Consider the following 18,661-nt stretch of genomic DNA (forward strand, 5'->3'; position numbering starts at 1 on the left):
TTTTGCTGCCAGCCCAGAGTCTGAAGTCAACCTGGGACTCTTGAGCTTGGTGAGGGGAGGGGTGTCCACCATTACTGAGGCTTGAGTAGGTAGTTCTCCCCTCACAGTGTTGAGGAAGCCTCTGGGAAGTTTGGACTGTGGGGAACTCAACTGAGTGTGACAAGGCAGCTGTGGCCAGACTGCATCTCTAGATTCCTACTCACTGGGCAGGGCATCTCTGAAAGAATGGCAGCAGCTCCAGTCAGGGGCTTATAGATAAAACTCCCATCTACCTGGGACAGAACACCTGTGGCTATGGGTGCAGCTTTATCAGACTTAAATGTTCCTGCCTGCTGGCTATGACAAGAGCAATGGATCTCCCAGCACAACACTTGAGCTCTGCAAAGGGACAGATTGCCTTCTCAAGTGGGTTCCTGACCCCCGTGCCTCCTGACTGGGAGACACCTGCCAGCAGGGGTTGACAGACACCTCACACAGGAGAGGTCCAGCTGGCATCAGGCAGGTGCCCCTCTGGGACAAAGCTTCCAGAGGAAGGCGCAGGCAGCAATCTTTGCTGTTCTGCAGCCTCCACTGATGATACCCAGGCAAACACATCTGGAGTGGACCTCCAGCAAATTCCAGCAGACCTGCAGAAGAGGGACCTGAGTGTTAGAAGGAAAACTAACAAACAGAAAGCAACAGCATCAACATCAACAAAAAAGGCACCCACAGAAAAACTCCACTGAAAAGCCATCAGCATCAGAGGTTAAAGGTAGATAAATCCAAGAAGATGAGAAAAGAATTATGCAAAAATGCTGAAAATTCCAAAAACCAGAATGCCTCTTCTCCTCCAAAGGATCGCAACTCCTCTCCAGTAAGGGCAAAAAACTGGATGGAGAATGAGTTTGACAAACTGACAGAAGTAGGCTTCAGAAGGTGGGTAATAACAAACTCCTCTGAGCTAAAGGAGCATGTTCCAATGCAAGGAAGCTAAGAACCTTGATGAAAGGTTACAGGAACTGCTAAGTAGACTAACCAGTTTAGAGAATAACATAAATGACTTGATGGAGCTGAAAACACAGCACAAGAACTTTGTGATGCATACACAAATATCTATAGCCAAATTGATCAAGGAGAAGAAAGGAAATCAGAGATTGAAGATCAACTTAATGAAAAAGCATGAAGACAAGATTAGAGAAAAATGAATGAAAAGAAACAAACAAAGCTCCAAGAAGTATAGGACTGCATGAAATGACCAAACCTATGATTGATTGGTGTACCTGAAAGTAACAGGGAGAAAGGAACCAAGTTGGAAAACACACTTCAAGGTATTATCCAGGTAAACTTCTCCAACCTAGCAAAACAGACCAACATTCAAATTCAAGAAACACAGAGGCAGCCACTAAGATACTCCTTGAGAAGAACAACCCCAAGACACATAACTGTCAGATTCTCCAAGGTTGAAATGAAGGAAAAAAAGTTAAGGGCAGCCAGAGAGAAAGTTGGGTTACCCACAAAGGGAAGCCCATCAGACTAACAGTGAATCTCTCTGCAAAAACCCTACAAGCCAGAAGAGACTGGGGGCCAATATTCAACATTCCTAAAGAAAAGAATTTTCAACCTAAAATTTCATATGCAGCCGAACTAAGCTTCCTGAGTAAAGGAGAAATAAAATCTTTTACAAACAGGAAATGCTGAGGGATTTTGTCACTACCAGGCCTGCCTTACAAGAGTTCCTGAAGGAAGCACTAAATATGGAAAGGAAAAACCAGCACAAGTCACGGCAAAAACATACCAAAGTATAGAGACCAACAACACTATGAAGAAACTGCATTAACTCATGTGCATAATAAGCAGCTAGCATCATGATGACAGGATCAAATTCACACATAATAATATTAACCTTAAATGTAAATGGCTACATGCCCCAATTAAAAGACACAAACTGGCAAACTGGATAGAGTCAAGACCCATTGGTGTGCTGTATTCAGGAGACCTATCTCATGTGTAAAGACACACACAAGCTCAAAATAAAGGGATGGAAGAATATTTACCAAGCAAGTGGAAAGCCAAAAAAAAAAGCAGGGGTTGCAATCCTAGTCTCTGATAAAACAGACTTTAAACCAACAAAGATAAAAAAAGACAAAGTAGGGGATTACATAGTGTAAAGGGATCAATGCAACAAGAAGAGCTAATTATCTGAAATATCCTAAATATATACACCCAATACACAAATTCATAAAGCAAGTTCTTAGAGACCTACAAAGAGACTCAGACTCCCACAAAATAATAGTGGGAGACTTTAACACCTCACTGTCAATATTAGACAGATCAATGAGACAGAAAATTAACAAGGATACTCAGGACTTGAACTCAGCTGTGGACCAAGTGGATCTAATAAACATCTGTAGAACTCTCCAGCCCAAATCAACAGAATATACATTTTTCTCAGCATTACATAGAACGTATTCTAAAATCGACAACATAATTGAAAGTAAAACACTCCTCAGCAAATGCAAAAGACAGAAATCACAACAGTCTCTCAGAGCACAGTGTGATCAAATAAGAAATCAGGATTAAGAAACTCAGTGAAAACCATATAACTACATGGAACCTGAACATCCTGCTCCTGAATGACTACTGGATACATAACAAAATTAAAGCAAAAATAAATAAGTTCTTTGAAACCAATGCAAACAAAGACACACATACCAGAATCTCTGGGACACAGCTAAAGCAGTGTTAAGAGGTAAATTTATCACACTAAATTCTCACATTGGAAAATGGGAAAGATCTAAAATTGACACCCTAGTATCACAATTAAAAGAACTAGAGAAGAAAGAACAAGCTAATTCAAAAGCTAGCAGAAGACAAGAAATAACTAAGATCAGAGCAGAACTGAAGGAGATACAGACAGGAAAAACCCTTCAAAAAATCAATGAGTCCAGAAGGTGGTTTTTTGGAATGATTGAAAAAATAGATAGACAACTACCCAGACTAATAAAGAAAAAAAGAGAAGAATCAAATAGACATAATAAAAAACGATAAAGGGGATATCACCATTGATCCCACAGAAACACAAACTACCATCAGAAAATACTATGAACACCTCTATGCAAATAAACTAGAAAATGAAAAGAAATGGATAAAGTCATGGACACACACACCCTCCCAAGACTAAACCAGGAAGAAGTCAAATCCCTGAATAGACCAATAATGAGTTCTGAAATTGAGGCAGTAATCAATCACCTACCGACCAAAAAAGCCCAGGACCAGATGGATTCACAGCTGAATTTTACCAGAGGTACAACGAGGAGGTGGTACCATTCCTTTCGAAACTATTCCAAACAATAGAAAAAGAGGGACTCCTCCCTAACTCATTTTATGAGGCCAGCATCATCCTGATAACAAAACCTGGCAGAGACACAACACAAAGAGAACATTTCAAGCCAATATCCCTGATGAAGATGGATGCAAAAATCCCCAATAAAATACTGGCAAATCAATTCAGCAGTACATCAAAAAGCTTATCCACCATGATCAAGTCGGTTTCATCCCTGGGATGCAAGACTGGTTCAACATATGCAAATCAATAAATGTAATCCATCACATAGACCCAACGACAAAAATCACTTGATTATCAAAATAGATGCAGAAAAGGCCTTTGATAAAATTCAACACCCTTCATGCTAAAAACACTCAATAAACTAGGTATTCATGAAACATATCTCAAAATACTAAGAGCAATTTATGACAAATCCATAGCCAATATCATACTGAATGGGCAAAAGCTGGAAGCATTCCCTTTGAAAACCGACACAAGAAAAGGATGCCCTCTCTCCCTACTCCTGTTCAACACAGTATTGGAAGTTCTGGCCAGGGTGATCAGGCAAGAAAAAGAGATAAAGCGTATTCAAATAGGAAGAGAGGAAGTCAAATTGTCTCTGTTTGCAGATGACATGATTGTCTATTTAGAAAACCCCATTGTCTCAGCCCAAAAACTCCTTAAGCTGTTAAGTAACCTCAGCAAAGTCTCAAGATAGAAAAATCTATGTGTAAAAATCAAAAGCATTCCTATACACCAATAATAGACAGCCAAATCATGAGTAAACTCCCATTCACAATTACTACAAAGAAAATAAAATACCTAGGAATACAACTTACAAGGGATATGAAGGGCCACTTCAAAGAGAACTACCAACCACTGCTCAAGAAAATGAGAGGCGACAAACAAATGAAAAAAATCCATGCTCATGGATAGGAAGAATCAATATTGTGTAATAGGAAGAATCAATATCATGGGATAGGATTAATCAATATCATGAAAATGGTCATACTGCCCAAAGTAATTTATAGATTCAATGCAATTTCCATCAAGCTACTATTGATGTTCTTCACAGAACTAGAGAAAACTACTTTAAATTTCATATGGAACCAAAAAAGAGCCTGCATAGCCAAGACAATCCTAAGCAAAAAGAACAAAGCTGAAGGCATCATGCTACCTGACTTCAAACTATACTACAAGGCTACAGTAACCAAAACAGCATGGTACTGGTACAAAAACAGACATATAGACCAATGGAACAGAACAGAGCCCTCAGAAATAACACCACACTTCTACAACTGTGTGATCTTCAACAAATTTGACAAAAACAAGCAATGGGGAAAGGATTCTATACTTAATAAATGGTGCTGGGGAAACTGGCTAGCCATATGCAGAAAACTGAAACTGGACCCCTTCCTTACACCTTAAACAAAAATTAACTCAAGATGGATTAAAGATTTAAACATAAGACCTAAAATCATAGAAACCCTAGAAGAAAACCTAGGCAATACCATCCAGGACATAGGCATGGGCAAGGACTTTATGACTAAAACACAAAAAGCAACTAAAACAAAAGCCAACATTACTTCAAATACACAAAACATACATTACCACCTCACACCTATTCCAAAGGTGACTATATAATTGGAAGTAAATCACTCCTCAGTAATCGTATAGCATTTCATAGGCTTAAATTAAATATTGGTTGGCTGTTTGTTTGTTATCTTCTTCCCTTATTCCTTCCTGACTACATCATTAAGTATAATTATCAGTATAAAAGAGGTTTTCAATACCCATTACTAAATTGCATTCTAGCCTGGGCAAGAAAGCAATACTCCCATTCTCTCTCCCTCTTTCTTTTCCTTCTCCCTCCTCCCCATTCTCTCTCTCTCTTTCTCTTCCTTTTTCCTCCTTCCTATTCTCTCTCTCTTTCTCTTTAAAAAAAAAAAAAAAAAAAAAAAAAAAAAAAAAAAGCCAACATTGACAAATGGGATCTAATTAAACTAAACAGCTTCTGCACAGCAAAAGAAACTATCATCAGAGAGAACAGGCAACCTATAGAATGGGAGAAAATTTTGCAATCTATCCATCTGACAAAGGTCTAATAACCAGAATCTACAGGAACTTAAACAAATTTACAAAGAATAAACAAACAACCCCATCAGAAAGTGGGCGAAGGATATGGACACTTTTCAAAAGAAGACATTTATGCAGCCAACAAACATATAAAAAAAGTTAATCATCACTGGTCATTAGAGAAATGCAAATCAAAACCACGATGAGATACCATCTCATGCCAGTTAGAATGGCAATCATTAACAAGTCAGAAAACAACAGATGCTGGAGATGATATGGAGAAATAGGAGTGCTTTTACACTGTTGGTGGGAGTGTAAATTAGTTCAACCAATGTAGAAGACAGTGTGGCAATTCTTCAAGAATCTAGAACCAGAAATACCATTTGACATAGCAATCCCATTACTGGCTTACCGCAAACTCCCAAAGGATTATAAATCATTCTACGATAAAGACACATGCATACTATGTTTATTGCAGCACTATTCACAATAGCAAAGACTTGGAGCCAACCCAAATGCCCATCAATGATAGACTGGATAGAGAAAATGTGACAAATATACACCATGGAATACTATGCAGCCATAAAAAAGAATTAATTCCTGTCCTTTACAGGGACATGGATAAAGCTGGAAACCATCATTCTCAGCAAACTGACACAAGAATAGGAAACCAAATACCGCGTGTTCTCATTCATAAGTGAGAGTTGAACAATGAGAACACAAGGACACAGGGAGGGGAACATCACACATCAGGGCCTGTCAGGAGGTGAGGGCAAGGGGAAGGAGAGCATTAGGAGAAATACCTAATGCATGTGGGCCTTAAAACCTAGATGACGTTACCAAGTGCAGTGGCTCATGCCTGTTATCCCAGCACTTTGGGAGGCCGAGGTAGGTGAATCACTAGGTCAGGAGTTCAAGACCTGTCTGGACAACATGGTGTGACCCCCCCACCATCTCTACTAAAAATACAAAAAATTAGCTGGGTATAGTGGTGGGCACCTGTAATTCCAGCTACTTGGGAGGCTGAGGCAGGAGAATCACTTGAACCCAGAGGTGGATGCTGCAGTAAGCTGAGACTGCGCCACTGCATTCCAGCCCAGGTGACAGAGTGAGACTCTGTCTCAAAAATAAAAAAAAAAAACAAAACCTAGATGACAGGTTGATGGGTGCAGCAAACCACCATGGTACATGTATACCTATGCAACAAACCCGCAAGTTATGCATATGTATTCCAGAACTTAAAGTATAATAACAAAAAATAATAATATACATAGTAACAAAAGTGTAGCAAAATGGGTATTTTCTGTCAATTTACACTGCAGATCATTTTAAATTGGCAAAGACTTTTTGATAGAATAATTTATATCTTGTCTGATCTCTGAAGCTAAGCAGAATGGAGTCTGGTTAGTCCTCGCATAAGAGAATAATTTGTAAATGTATGGAATGCCTTAAAATGGTTACACCCTTTGAGCAGTAATCACATATTAAAATGTATAGTTTCATGAAGTAACCCAAACCTTTGGTGGTGGGCTGGGGTTGGGGAGGGGTGATTTTATCCAACAAGATTAATATTACAACAGCATAAGTACTATGAGATAAAAATGTTTCAATTTAAACATTTGGTTAAATAACCCATGCCATAACCCTTGCATGGAACATTATCGAGTCATAAAATGCTATGTTCATGAAGAATGTTTAATGTAGAAAATGCTTATGATACAATAGTATTGAGAAAAAAAGATTAATACTGCATATAAAGAAAGGATATAAGGCAGGGAGCAATGGCTCACACCTGTAATCCCAACACTTTGGGAGGCTGAGGCGGGTGGATCACTTGAGGTCAGGAATTTGAGACCAGCCTGACCAACATGGCGAAACCCCATCTCTAGTAAAAATATAAAAGTTAGCCAGGTGTGGTGGCACACACCTATAATCCAAGCTACCTGGGAGTCTGAGACAGGAGAATCACTTGAACCTGGGAGGCAGAGGTTGCAGTGAGGTGAGATCGCACCACTGTACTCCAGCCTGGGTGACAGAGCAAGACTCTATCTTAAAAAAAAAAAAGGCAGAGCGCGGTGGCTCATGCCTGTAATCCCAGCACTTTGGGAGACCAAGGTGGACAGATTACTTGAGGTCAAGAGTTTGAGACCAGGCTGGCCAACATGGTGAAACCCCAACTCTACAAAAAAATACAAAAATTAGCTGGTCTTGGTGGTGCAAGTCTGTAATTCCAGCTACTCAGGAGGCTGAGGCCGGAGAATTGCTTGGACCCGAGAGGTGGAGGTTGCGGTGAGCTGAGATCACACCACTGCACTCTAGCTTAGGCGACAAAGCAAGACTCCATCTCAAAAAAAAAAAAAAAAGCCCCAAAGAAAAGACATTAAAATGTAGTCACTATGCATAGATGATATTAATAATAATATATTGGCATTATATTAGAAACTTGTCATATTAAGATTATTCTATATTGTTAAACCAGCATCTGATAAATCTGTTTGCAGTGGTGACAGAATTTTAAAAGTACTCTTTTCTTATTACTAATAATCCTTAGTTAACCTGGTGATATTATCAACAACACAATTCACTCTAGCTTTAGTAATGGGAATCCTGTGAATGTATTTTATTTCTCAATATCCTGTGTAGCTGGATAGGGTTATATTATATTCTGTAAAGGACAAGATATTTTGCCAGTGTGACACAAATTTGAGAAGACCCAAGGCCTAGAATTTCATAGGATGAACTTGTCCTTGAGTTTTTATATCTGAATGACAGTGTATATTGCCATTAAAATAATTAGATGACCAAAAAAAAAAAAGAAATTTCGGTCATTTTCAACTTTTTACTATTATAAATGATGCTGTGTATATACACCTTTGTGCATGTTTACGATTCTCTCATTTATTTATTTATAAATTATTTGTAGACACAAGGTCTTGCTATGTTACCCAGGCTGGTCTCCAACTTTTAGGCTCAAGCGATCTCCTGCCTTGGCCTGCCAAAGTGCTGGGATTACAGGTGTGAACTACCATACTCAGCTGATTATCTTCTTTAGAATAAATTTCTAGAAGTGTATTTGCTGATTAAAAGGAATGACCATGGCCGGGCACCATGGCTCATGCCTATAATCCGACCACTTTCGGAGGCCAAGGCAGGTGGATCCCTTGAGGTCAGGAGTTCACGACCAGCCTGGCCAACATGGTGAAACCCTGTCTCTACTAAAAATACAAAAATCAGCTTGGCTTGGTGGCATGCACCTATAGTCCCAGCTACTCGGGAGGCTGAGACACCGGAATCACTTGAACCTGGGAAGCAGAGGTTGCAATGAGCAGAGATTGTGCCACTACACTGCAGCCTAGGCAACACAGCAAGACTCCATCTCAAGAAATAAAAGGAATGAGCATGCTTTTTATGGCAGACTGAGCAGACTAATACAATATGATACCATTTATGTAAGTTAAAATACATACACAATAGTAATCTGTATTGTTTATGAATGCATTCACATGCGTGAAATACTGTCTTTAAAAAGAGCTGGACAAATATATCTGAAACTTAATGACTGCTTCTAGGTATAGAAAGGGTTATAGAACTCAGGGCTCAGGTTACTAGATCTTACTCTAACTGCAATGTTTTATTTCTAATGGGGAAAAGAAAAAATAAAGCAAAATGTTAAAAAGTGTTTTGGCCTGCACAAATAAATGTAATATGAGTATTCATGATGTTACCTTTGTGTCACTTGGTGTCTTTTACATTTATTTAAAAAAATAAAATAGGATAAGCTTATAAATAAGATGAAACACATTATTTGGGAGCAATTACCCCTTCTTAATTAAAATGGATAAATACAAGGAGAGAGAGAGAGAGAGATGAATGAATGAATGAATGAACAGATAGTAGACAACCAGGGAAGCTGGCCAATTTGTGACTCATTTACAAATTTCACAATGTATCATTCTGTAATTTTAATATTGAAAATGTTGCCCCTGCCAGTATATAGTATTTGCTCATTCATTTCCTGATTTATTCAATAAACAATAACTGAGCATGTGCTGGACACTAGTGTAACGGCTTATAAAATATAGATGAATAAGGCAGATACTATCATTGAGGATCTTAGTCCAATGAAGATGACAGATGCAAAAACTTAACCATAGGACTATCTAAAAAGCATGCTCTACAAGGGGGAGGAATGTTATTGCAGCAGATACAAGTTGCTTGCATTGCCACAGAGAGTCAAGGAAGCCTTCACGTAGAAGAGATGACATCTGAGATGAATTTAGAGGAATTCCAAAAAAGTCCAAAGCTTCTGACAAAAGGCTTAAAATCCACTAGTATCTGTATTCCATAACTTCTCTCTATATAACTCCAGCCAAAATTACTCTATAATTTCACATACATATATCACAACTTTTTAAAAGTCTGATAAAATCCAAAATGAGTCTTGTCTCACCTTTCCAGATTTTTCGTCTTCTAGGACTGCCAATTTTTTTTTCTGCTTATTATATTCTTGTCTTCTCTCTAAAACACTCATAATATTTTCATCTGTTAAGTTCTTCCTAAACTCACAGAACTGAGGCCAGAATTTAAACAGAACCCCAAAAATTGTCATCTGTATAAAAAACGAAGTCTCAGATTACAATTTTATACAAATGTACCAATTCACCATAATCATAGATGAACTATTCTATCTTTAATATACACCATGTTTCCTCCAACTTATTGTCTCCACACATCTTGGTATAGTTTTGCTTGGCACATGCTTACCATCAATGGTTTTTATTACCAATGAGAAGTCTTTCTTTTAAAAAAAAATACACTAAATATACTTAAAATCACTTTATTCTTATGTTTCCCTAACCAATTGTTTGTATGAATAAAGAATCCATTAGGTCTTTTAAAATAAGAAATTTATGTTTTCTTTTAAAACATATACTAGTTGATCTGCCACACACTCTGCTGTTTTATGCAAGTATTCCAAAAATCTAGTTCATCAAGGAAACTCCTCCCTCCCTCTTTTCTTTCTTTTAGAGAAAGGAAATACCATTTTGCCTCTGGAAAAGCTCTTAAACAAAGCTGCAGATCTAAGAATAAATCTTGAGTAACTTTTACATGATATAATCTCTCTTTTATGTACAAGCAAGAAAAGTAACATTTAAAAAGCAGAACTGTATCCTGGACAAATGCTTTCTATGAGGACACTTTAAGTGATTAATTGTGATATTTATAGAGATAAGAATAGTTGCTCTCATTCTCATGCCAAGTTTTTCCATTAGTTCCAGAGGCATACATTACTTCCAAGAAGGTAGGACTTGCCACATCAGATCAAGGCCAACATCTTATTGCTAGGAATGGCCTTTACCTAATGCCCTGGAGAAAAATGAAGCATCTTATTAGGCTCCAAGCCAACTCATAGGGGAAAAGAGGACTCTTTAAAAAATAAATGCTGCAGTGAAACGGCATATTTCATTACTCCTCTTTTCCATACATGAATGTTATTAGAAATACTAAAATTATTCACTCCTTTTAAAATACAGTTTTGTTATCGAATTCTATGGCCTCTTGGGAGTATAAATGTAAAATCTAGAGATGCTTTATTTGATGAAACACAGGCTTTTAAGATATTTTCATTTACATTTACCTGCCACACATTTATTAAGTAATCCCCTGTTCCAATGTTAAGGGATCATGGTAGTTTTTATTATGAACTTAAATACTCCTCCTCTTCTATTAATCAAACTTCCCAGTTATCTTTCCAAAACCTGAGTCACTCCCAGTTCTTGAATATATATATTTCCATTTAGGAGGCTTTCTAGTAAAAGTCACCCAATTAGGACAAATTTTTCAATAGAAGGCATAAAACTGCTCTGTGGTTAAAAGTTGCAATTGAGATTGTAGGATAATATGTATTGTTAATTAAAATTACCCTGTACCTGGTAATCTTAAAAGATAACCAAATTGTGGATAAGAAAATGTTTTTATAAATATAGAACTGCTTTACTCACTGCCAGAAGATAAGTAATGGCTTTAGTATAAACAAAAGGGGCCAGTGAAAATTTGTCTGAGTAATGCAAACTTTCAGGCTATTGGGAGTGGGAGTGAGGAATAGACAGAAGTTACTCTGATCCCAGTGCTAAAACAGTTAGCAGTTTCAAATTTACTATTCAGCCCTGTTGCACAACTTTGCTCTCATTTCCAATTTGATCTTACTCCTTTCTGTTATGACAGATCTAGTCTCACATCATTCATTTATGTGTCCAAACAATGCCTTCTCTATGCCTGGCATTTGGGCCACAAAGATAAATAAGAACCATTCCCTGCCCTCAAAGAGGTTACAATCTAATGGGACCATCAGACATGAGAATAATCACTTTCAATTTAGCGTGATAAGTGTTATGACAGGGATAAAAACAAGGGAGAGATGATACTGCAAAGAGTTCAGGACAGAAAGTAGTAAGGGCCAGTTATGAAACTACAATTATTTCAATTAGACTAGGGCAGAGATGGTGGGGTGTGGTAAAAGATGTAGCTAGAGAGATATCTAGGAGTATGGGCTTCATTCTGAGGGCAATGAGAGGAATCCAAAATATTTTTAAAACTATTATTTGTAGAGACAAGATCTCACCATATTGCCCAGACTGGTCTTGAACTCCTGGCCTCAAGCAATCCTCCTGCCTTGGTCTCCCAAAGTGCTGGGATTACTTACAGGTGTGAGCCTGTGTGCCAGCTGCAATTGAAATATTTTAAGCAGAGAAGTGACATGATCAGATATACACTGGAAAAGGATTGCTGTGTCTGCCCTGAGTTGGATGGCTTGGAGAGAACCCAGAGGCAAGGAGTTTCTGTAATACATATGAGTCATGCTGCAGATCCAAAGTGAGGTAGTCGAATGGAGGAGTAGATAGAATGACAGATAATAAGGAGGCCTCAGCCTCCCAAAGTACTGGGATTACAGGCATGAGCCACCATGCCCAGCCCAAAAGGATATCTACAAAAGGATTGTCAATCTGTTTTGAAATATGCTTAGCCACATGCCCTGATCTCTTAGCCACAATCCCTGACTTGTTCCTAATCCAAGTTTTAGGAATGGATTAGATAATGGAGGTAAACAAATGAAGGAATGGGAAGACATGGAGATGGCCAACCAGATCTGGGGCTTGTATCCTGCCATTCTCTAAGCTTCCTTGGGAAAACAGGAGTTTCAACAGATTCGGTGGGATGAGGCCCCTAAATAAAGATTATTTATTTTCAGATGCTCTAATATCCATATTTAAGATATACCTAGGACTCCGTTTTAGAAAATCAGGTAGAGGTCATAGGCGAGAGGACTCCAATAAACTTCTTTGGTTGCAACCCCTGAAGAGTGTACTGGAACTAACCGGCATCAGCAGCTCCAGACATTTATGGTCAGATTCAAGGCCTTTGATATGGATGGGTAAGTCCAGGCCTGGTTACCAGGAAACCCAGGCTAGGCTAAGCTATCTCTAGGGTCTTTTTATTAACAGATGTTACCATTCTGACACCATGTTTTCACCATTACTCTGTAGCACATCCTCAATCATTCGTCTATATTTCTGCCTATTTTAATGCATAATTTGGATTGTGAGTCTACTTTTAGTTCCTTAGAGGACTTAGAACACAGCTGGCTCACAAATGAATGTAAAAATAATTGCCGTTTTCCATGCTCAAGGGCAATAATACCCTAAATCTCTGTTTCATATCACTTCATTCATGACATGGCCTTCCCTATTACCCCTATTATAATTTATTTTTCTTAATCATTTTTTAGGAACAACATCACTAAAAGGCTTTTTAAAATGCAAATAAATTATGTTCACCAAGTCACTGTTTTCTATTATTTATCTTAAAAAGAAGTAACTTGAGCAGGTTAACAGGCATGGTTTTCCTTTCATGAGTTTGTATACTTTATGTTGGTAGAGTACTTAAATCTCCTCTCACTTATTTTATGAGCTTTGTGAATATTCCAATCTTTAAAAATACACAAATCTTGGGGCACACATATTTTACACATTTGTGTGGTAGCAAATATTTTAAAAGGAAATGTGAATGGTGGGAAAGGAAGAGGGAATTAGCGGGAGTTTAACAAGTTAAAAACAAAAATGGTAACCATGGAAAGCCAAATGGTAATATTTAATTTTATTTGCTGTATATGATCATGAAAAACATTTGCATGTAAGTTACTAGCTTTTTATATTTCAGTGGCATATGCAAAGATTATTTAAATTAAATAGAGTAAGTCCCAGTATTGGGAGGATTGGAACCTTGTCAAATGTAAATAATTTACAAGCTTTAAAAGGATATCTATCTTTTTTTATTTTTATTTACTTTTTTTTAAGATTTTTTTTTTTTTAAGAGACAGAGTTTCACGATGTTGCCCAGGCTGGTCTCAAACTTCTGAGTTCAAATAATCTGCCTGCCTCAGACTCCCAAAGTGCTGGGATTATAGGCATGAGCCACCACGCCCAGTCCAAAAGGATATCTATCTTTTTTTGTTTGGTTGGTTTTCTTCAACTCCTGCACTTAGAAGGGATATCTATCTTTAAAAGGATTGTCGGCCAGGGGAAGTGGCTCATGCCTGTAATCCTAGCACTTTGGGAGGCTGAGGCGGGTGGATCACGAGGTCAGGAGTTCGAGATCAGCCTGGCTAACATGGTGAAACCCCATCTCTACTAAAGATACAAAAAAAAATTAGCTGAGCGTGGTGGCATGTGCCTGTAATCCCAGCTACTTGGGAGGCTGAGGCAGGAGAATCACTTGAACCTGGGAGGCAGGGGTTGCAGGGAGTGGAGATTGCGCCATTGCACCCCAGCCTGGGCGACAGGGCAAGACTGCATCTCAAAATAAGTAAATAACGAAAAGATTGTCAATCTGTTTTAAAATATCCTTAGCCACATGCCCTGATCTTTTACCTGTGCCTCTCTAAATACATATGGTCCTAATTCCTTTCGGTGTTCAATAATCTTCTGGGCTTGCTCTACTGGAATGTCAATTTGTAAAGCTGGTGGAATACTGGAATTAATAAAGCAGTTGATAACAGTTGTAATCTTCTTCTGGATAACAGACTCATCGCAATGAGAATGGCACAAGTCCTGAATAGGAGAAGGAAAGATAGAATGGTATATAATTAACACATTACTAGAACACTTAATAGAACTGTATGTGTTTCAATTAATATATACATTTCAACTTTAGGTCAAGAGAGCACTGGGATATGGCAAGGCCGTCTTTAAAAAATCATAGATTTTCTTTCTCTTGGATTTGAGGAATCTAAGACTTTGATACATCTACATTACATAATTAAAGATTTCATACAATCCTGATCATTTGTTCCTCTAGGCAAAGGAACGGCATTAGTATCTACTTTGACTTATTTGATAACTATATAATGAGTGCCTGTTATATACCAGACACTGAGCTGAGCATCAAGACATAGCCCCTACCCTTTTAATGTTCAATCTCCACTAGAGGAGAAGTGTGAAAACATGTTACTCCAATTTGGACAGTTAATAAATGTTATGATAGAGGTATACACAGTATCCTAGGAGAACATTGAGAATAGGCACCTAACTCAGCCTACAGTGGGATATGAAAGCTTTCCCATCCAGACCTGCTTTTACATCAAGGTGATTTAGGCTCAAAAATGGTAGTGGGCATGCTGGTTGTCAACAGGTGTGCCATTCTATGTCTTTTAGTATCTATATTGTGTAGTTCCCCTATTGTATTATCCTCTTTATAGATAACCTAAAATTAATGATCATATATTAAAATGAGCCATTTAAAAAATTGTCAACATTTATTTTAGACACAAGGGGTACATGTGCAAGTTTGTTACATGGGAATATTGCGTGATACTGAAATTTGGGTTACAGATCCTGTCACTTAGGTAGTGAGCGTAGTACCCAATGGGTAGGTTTTCAACCCACCCTCCCCTCACTACCCCTTCTAGTAGTCAGCAGTGTCTATTATTCCCATCTTTATGTCCATATGTGCCCAATGTTTAGTTCCCACTTACAAGTGACAACATGTGGTTTTGGTTTTCTGTTTCTACATTAATTCCCTTATGATAATGGCCTCCAGCTCCACCCACATTGCTGCAAAGGACATGATTTCATTCTTTTTTATGGCTGTGTAGTATTCCATGGTGTATATGTACCACATTTTCTTTACCCAGTCTACCATTCATGGCCACCTGGGTTGATTCCATGTCTTTGCTATTGTGAATAGTGCAGTGATAAATGTATGTGTACATTTATCTTTTTGGTAGAATGATTTATTCTCCTTGGGGCATGCACCCAGTCATGGAATTGGTGGGTCAAATGGTGGCTCTGTTTTAATTTCTTTGAGAAATCTCCAGACTGCTTTCCACAGTGGCTGGACTAATTTACATTCCTGCCAACAGTGTATAAACACTCCCTTTTCTCAGCAGCCTCATTAAGCAGCTATTGTTTTCTGACTGTTTAATAATAGCTATTCTGATTGGTGTGCTTTAACTCACTGTGGTTTTGATTTGCATTTCTCTGATGATTAGTGATGATGAGCATTTCTTCATATGTTTCATGGATGCTTATATACCTTTTGCAAAGTATCTGTTCATGTCCTTTGCCCAAAATGAGCTAGTTTTAAAGTCACAGGTGTAGGGCTATCACTTTTTTAAATAAAGAAGTATTTTAGGAGGAGGTTTTCAAGATGGCCGATTAGGAGGAAGTCGGGATCGCAGCTCCGAAAGAAGGCACAGAGGGTGAGTGGACGCCGCATTTCCAGACAGATTTTTACTGACCACAGACCAGGGGATTAACAGGAGGAGGAGCCGCACGGGTCACCAGCGCTGCTGGTTTGAGCGGAGCGGCGCGCCGCTCGGCCTACGCCCTGAGGTGGGGGGCGGCGGATCCACGTACAGAGCGAGAGAGACTGAATCACCTCTGAGCCAGCAAGGGGAGCTGAAGCAGGGATTCAAGCCAGGACACTCCCGGGCAAGGGCGCGCCACGAATCTCAGAGCCGCTGCTTTGGCTGATGCAGCGGCTCACAGGGCAGCGGATTTTTACTGCCCACAGACCAGGAGATTCAAAGGTGGAGAAGTTCCACGGGTTGCCAGCGCCGCTGGTTGGACTGGCGCGGCTGCTCTGCCTGCACCCGAGGCAGGGAGCAGCGGCCCCTTGTGCAGAGTGAGCGAGACCGGATCCCCTCTGGGCCAGCAAGGGGAGCTGAGGCAGGGACTCAACCCAAGAGTTTCCTGGGCAAAGAGGACGCCTCCGGAAACACGGCTGAACAGGGGACGGTCCAGCTCTGTGGAGGAGGGGCGTCACCCACCGGGAAACACCCTGCAGTTCCCAGGACAATTTGCCCACAGCAGCTCAACGAAGCCTCTGCAGGCTGAGTGTGACTAGGCTGCCACCTTGTGGGCAGGGAAAACCATTGCAACAGTGGAAAATCATAACGCCCTAATTCCCTGGGACAGACCACCTAGGGGGAAGAAAAGGGGGTTTATGAGTTCAGCTACTGCAGACTTAAAATTACCAAAATCAGAAAGACAGCAACTACAAAGTCGATAGGTGGATAAATCCACAAAGATGGGAAGAAACCAGCGCAAAAAGGATGAAAACACCCAAAACCAGAACACCTCTCCTCCTACAAGGGAGCACAACTCCTCACCAGCAAGGGAACAAGACTGGATGGAGAATGAGTGTGATGAAATGACAGAATCAGCTTTCAGAAAGTGGATAATAAGAAACTTCCGTGAGCTAAAAGAACATGTTCTAACCCAATGCAAAGAAACTAAGAACCTTGAAAAAAGACTTGATGAAATGTTAACGAGAATGGACAACTTAGAGAGGAATATGAGCGAATTGATGGAGCTGAAAAACACAACACGAGAACTTCGCGAAGCATGCACAAGTTTCAACAGCCGAATTGACCAAGCAGAAGAAAGGATATCAGAGGTCGAAGATCAACTCAATGAAATAAAACGAGAAGGCAAGATTAGAGAAAACAGGGTAAAAAGGAATGAACAGAGTCAACAAGAAATATGGGACTATGTGAAAAGACCTAATCTACGTTTGATAGGTGTACCTGAATGTGACGAAGAGAATGCATCCAAGCTGGAAAATACTCTTCAGGATATTATCCAGGAAAACTTCCCCAACCTAGCAAGGCAGGCCAATATTCAAGTCCAGGAAATACAGAGAACACCACAAAGATATTCCTCTAGAAGAGCAACCCCAAGGCACATAATCGTCAGATTCGCCAGGGTTGAAATGAAGGAGAAAATACTAAGGGCAGCCAGAGAGAAAGGTCAGGTTACCCACAAAGGGAAGCCCATCAGACTTACAGCAGATCTCTCAGCAGAAACCCTACAGGCCAGAAGGGAGTGGGGGCCGATATTCAACATCCTTAAAGAAAAGAACTTTCAACCCAGAATTTCATATCCAGCCAAACTAAGCTTCATAAGTGAAGGAAAAATAAAATCCTTTGAGAACAAGCAAGCACTCAGAGATTTCGTCACCACCAGACCAGCTTTACAAGAGCTCCTGAAGGAGACACTACACATAGAAAAAAACAACCAGTACCAGCCACTCCAAAAATGCACGAAATGGTAAAGAGCATCAACACAATGAAGAATCTGCATCAACCAATGGGCAAAACAGCCAGCTAGCATCAAAATGACAGGATCAAATTCACATATAACAATATTAACCCTAAATGTAAATGGACTAAATGCCCCAATCAAAAGACACAGATTGGCAAATTGGATAAAAAGACAAAACCCATCAGTGTGCTGTATCCAGGAAACCCACCTCACAAGCAAGGATACACAAAGGCTCAAAATAAAGGGATGGAGGAAGATTTACCAAGCAAATGGAGAACAAAAAAAAGCAGGAGTTGCAATTCTCATCTCTGATAAAATAGACTTTAAAGCAACAAAGATCAAAAGAGACAAAGAAGGACATTACATAATGGTAAAAGGATCAATGCAACAAGAAGAGCTAACGATCCTAAATATATATGCACCTAATACAGGAGCACCTAGATACATAAGGCAAGTTCTTAAAGACTTACAAAGAGACCTAGACTCCCATACAATAATAGTGGGAGACTTCAACACCCCATTGTCAATATTAGACAGATCAACGAGACAGAAAATTAACAAGGATATCCAGGACTTGAACTCAGATCTGGAACAAGCAAACCTAATAGACATTTGCAGAACTCTCTACCCCAAATCCACAGAATATACATTCTTCTCAGCACCACATCACACCTACTCT

At 39.3% G+C, this 18,661-nt stretch overlaps 1 protein-coding gene across 1 annotated transcript in view; it reads right to left on the reverse strand.

Annotated features, from left to right (window-relative positions):
• RGS22 (regulator of G protein signaling 22) overlaps nt 1-18,661 on the reverse strand; it is a 162,911-nt gene that overhangs the window by 8,198 nt on the left and 136,052 nt on the right. The window contains exons 21-22 of the mRNA XM_064384452.1: nt 14,308-14,487; nt 9,831-9,989 (exon numbers count right to left, since the gene is read on the reverse strand). Coding sequence (XP_064240522.1) covers nt 9,831-9,989; nt 14,308-14,487 — 339 coding nt within the window. The remainder of the gene's footprint in view (nt 1-9,830; nt 9,990-14,307; nt 14,488-18,661) is intronic.

Source organism: Aotus nancymaae, unplaced genomic scaffold, assembly GCF_030222135.1.
Source record: "Aotus nancymaae isolate 86718 unplaced genomic scaffold, 86718_ANA_hifiasm-v0.15.2.pri h1tg000036l, whole genome shotgun sequence".
NCBI classification, from domain to species: Eukaryota; Metazoa; Chordata; class Mammalia; order Primates; family Aotidae; genus Aotus; species Aotus nancymaae.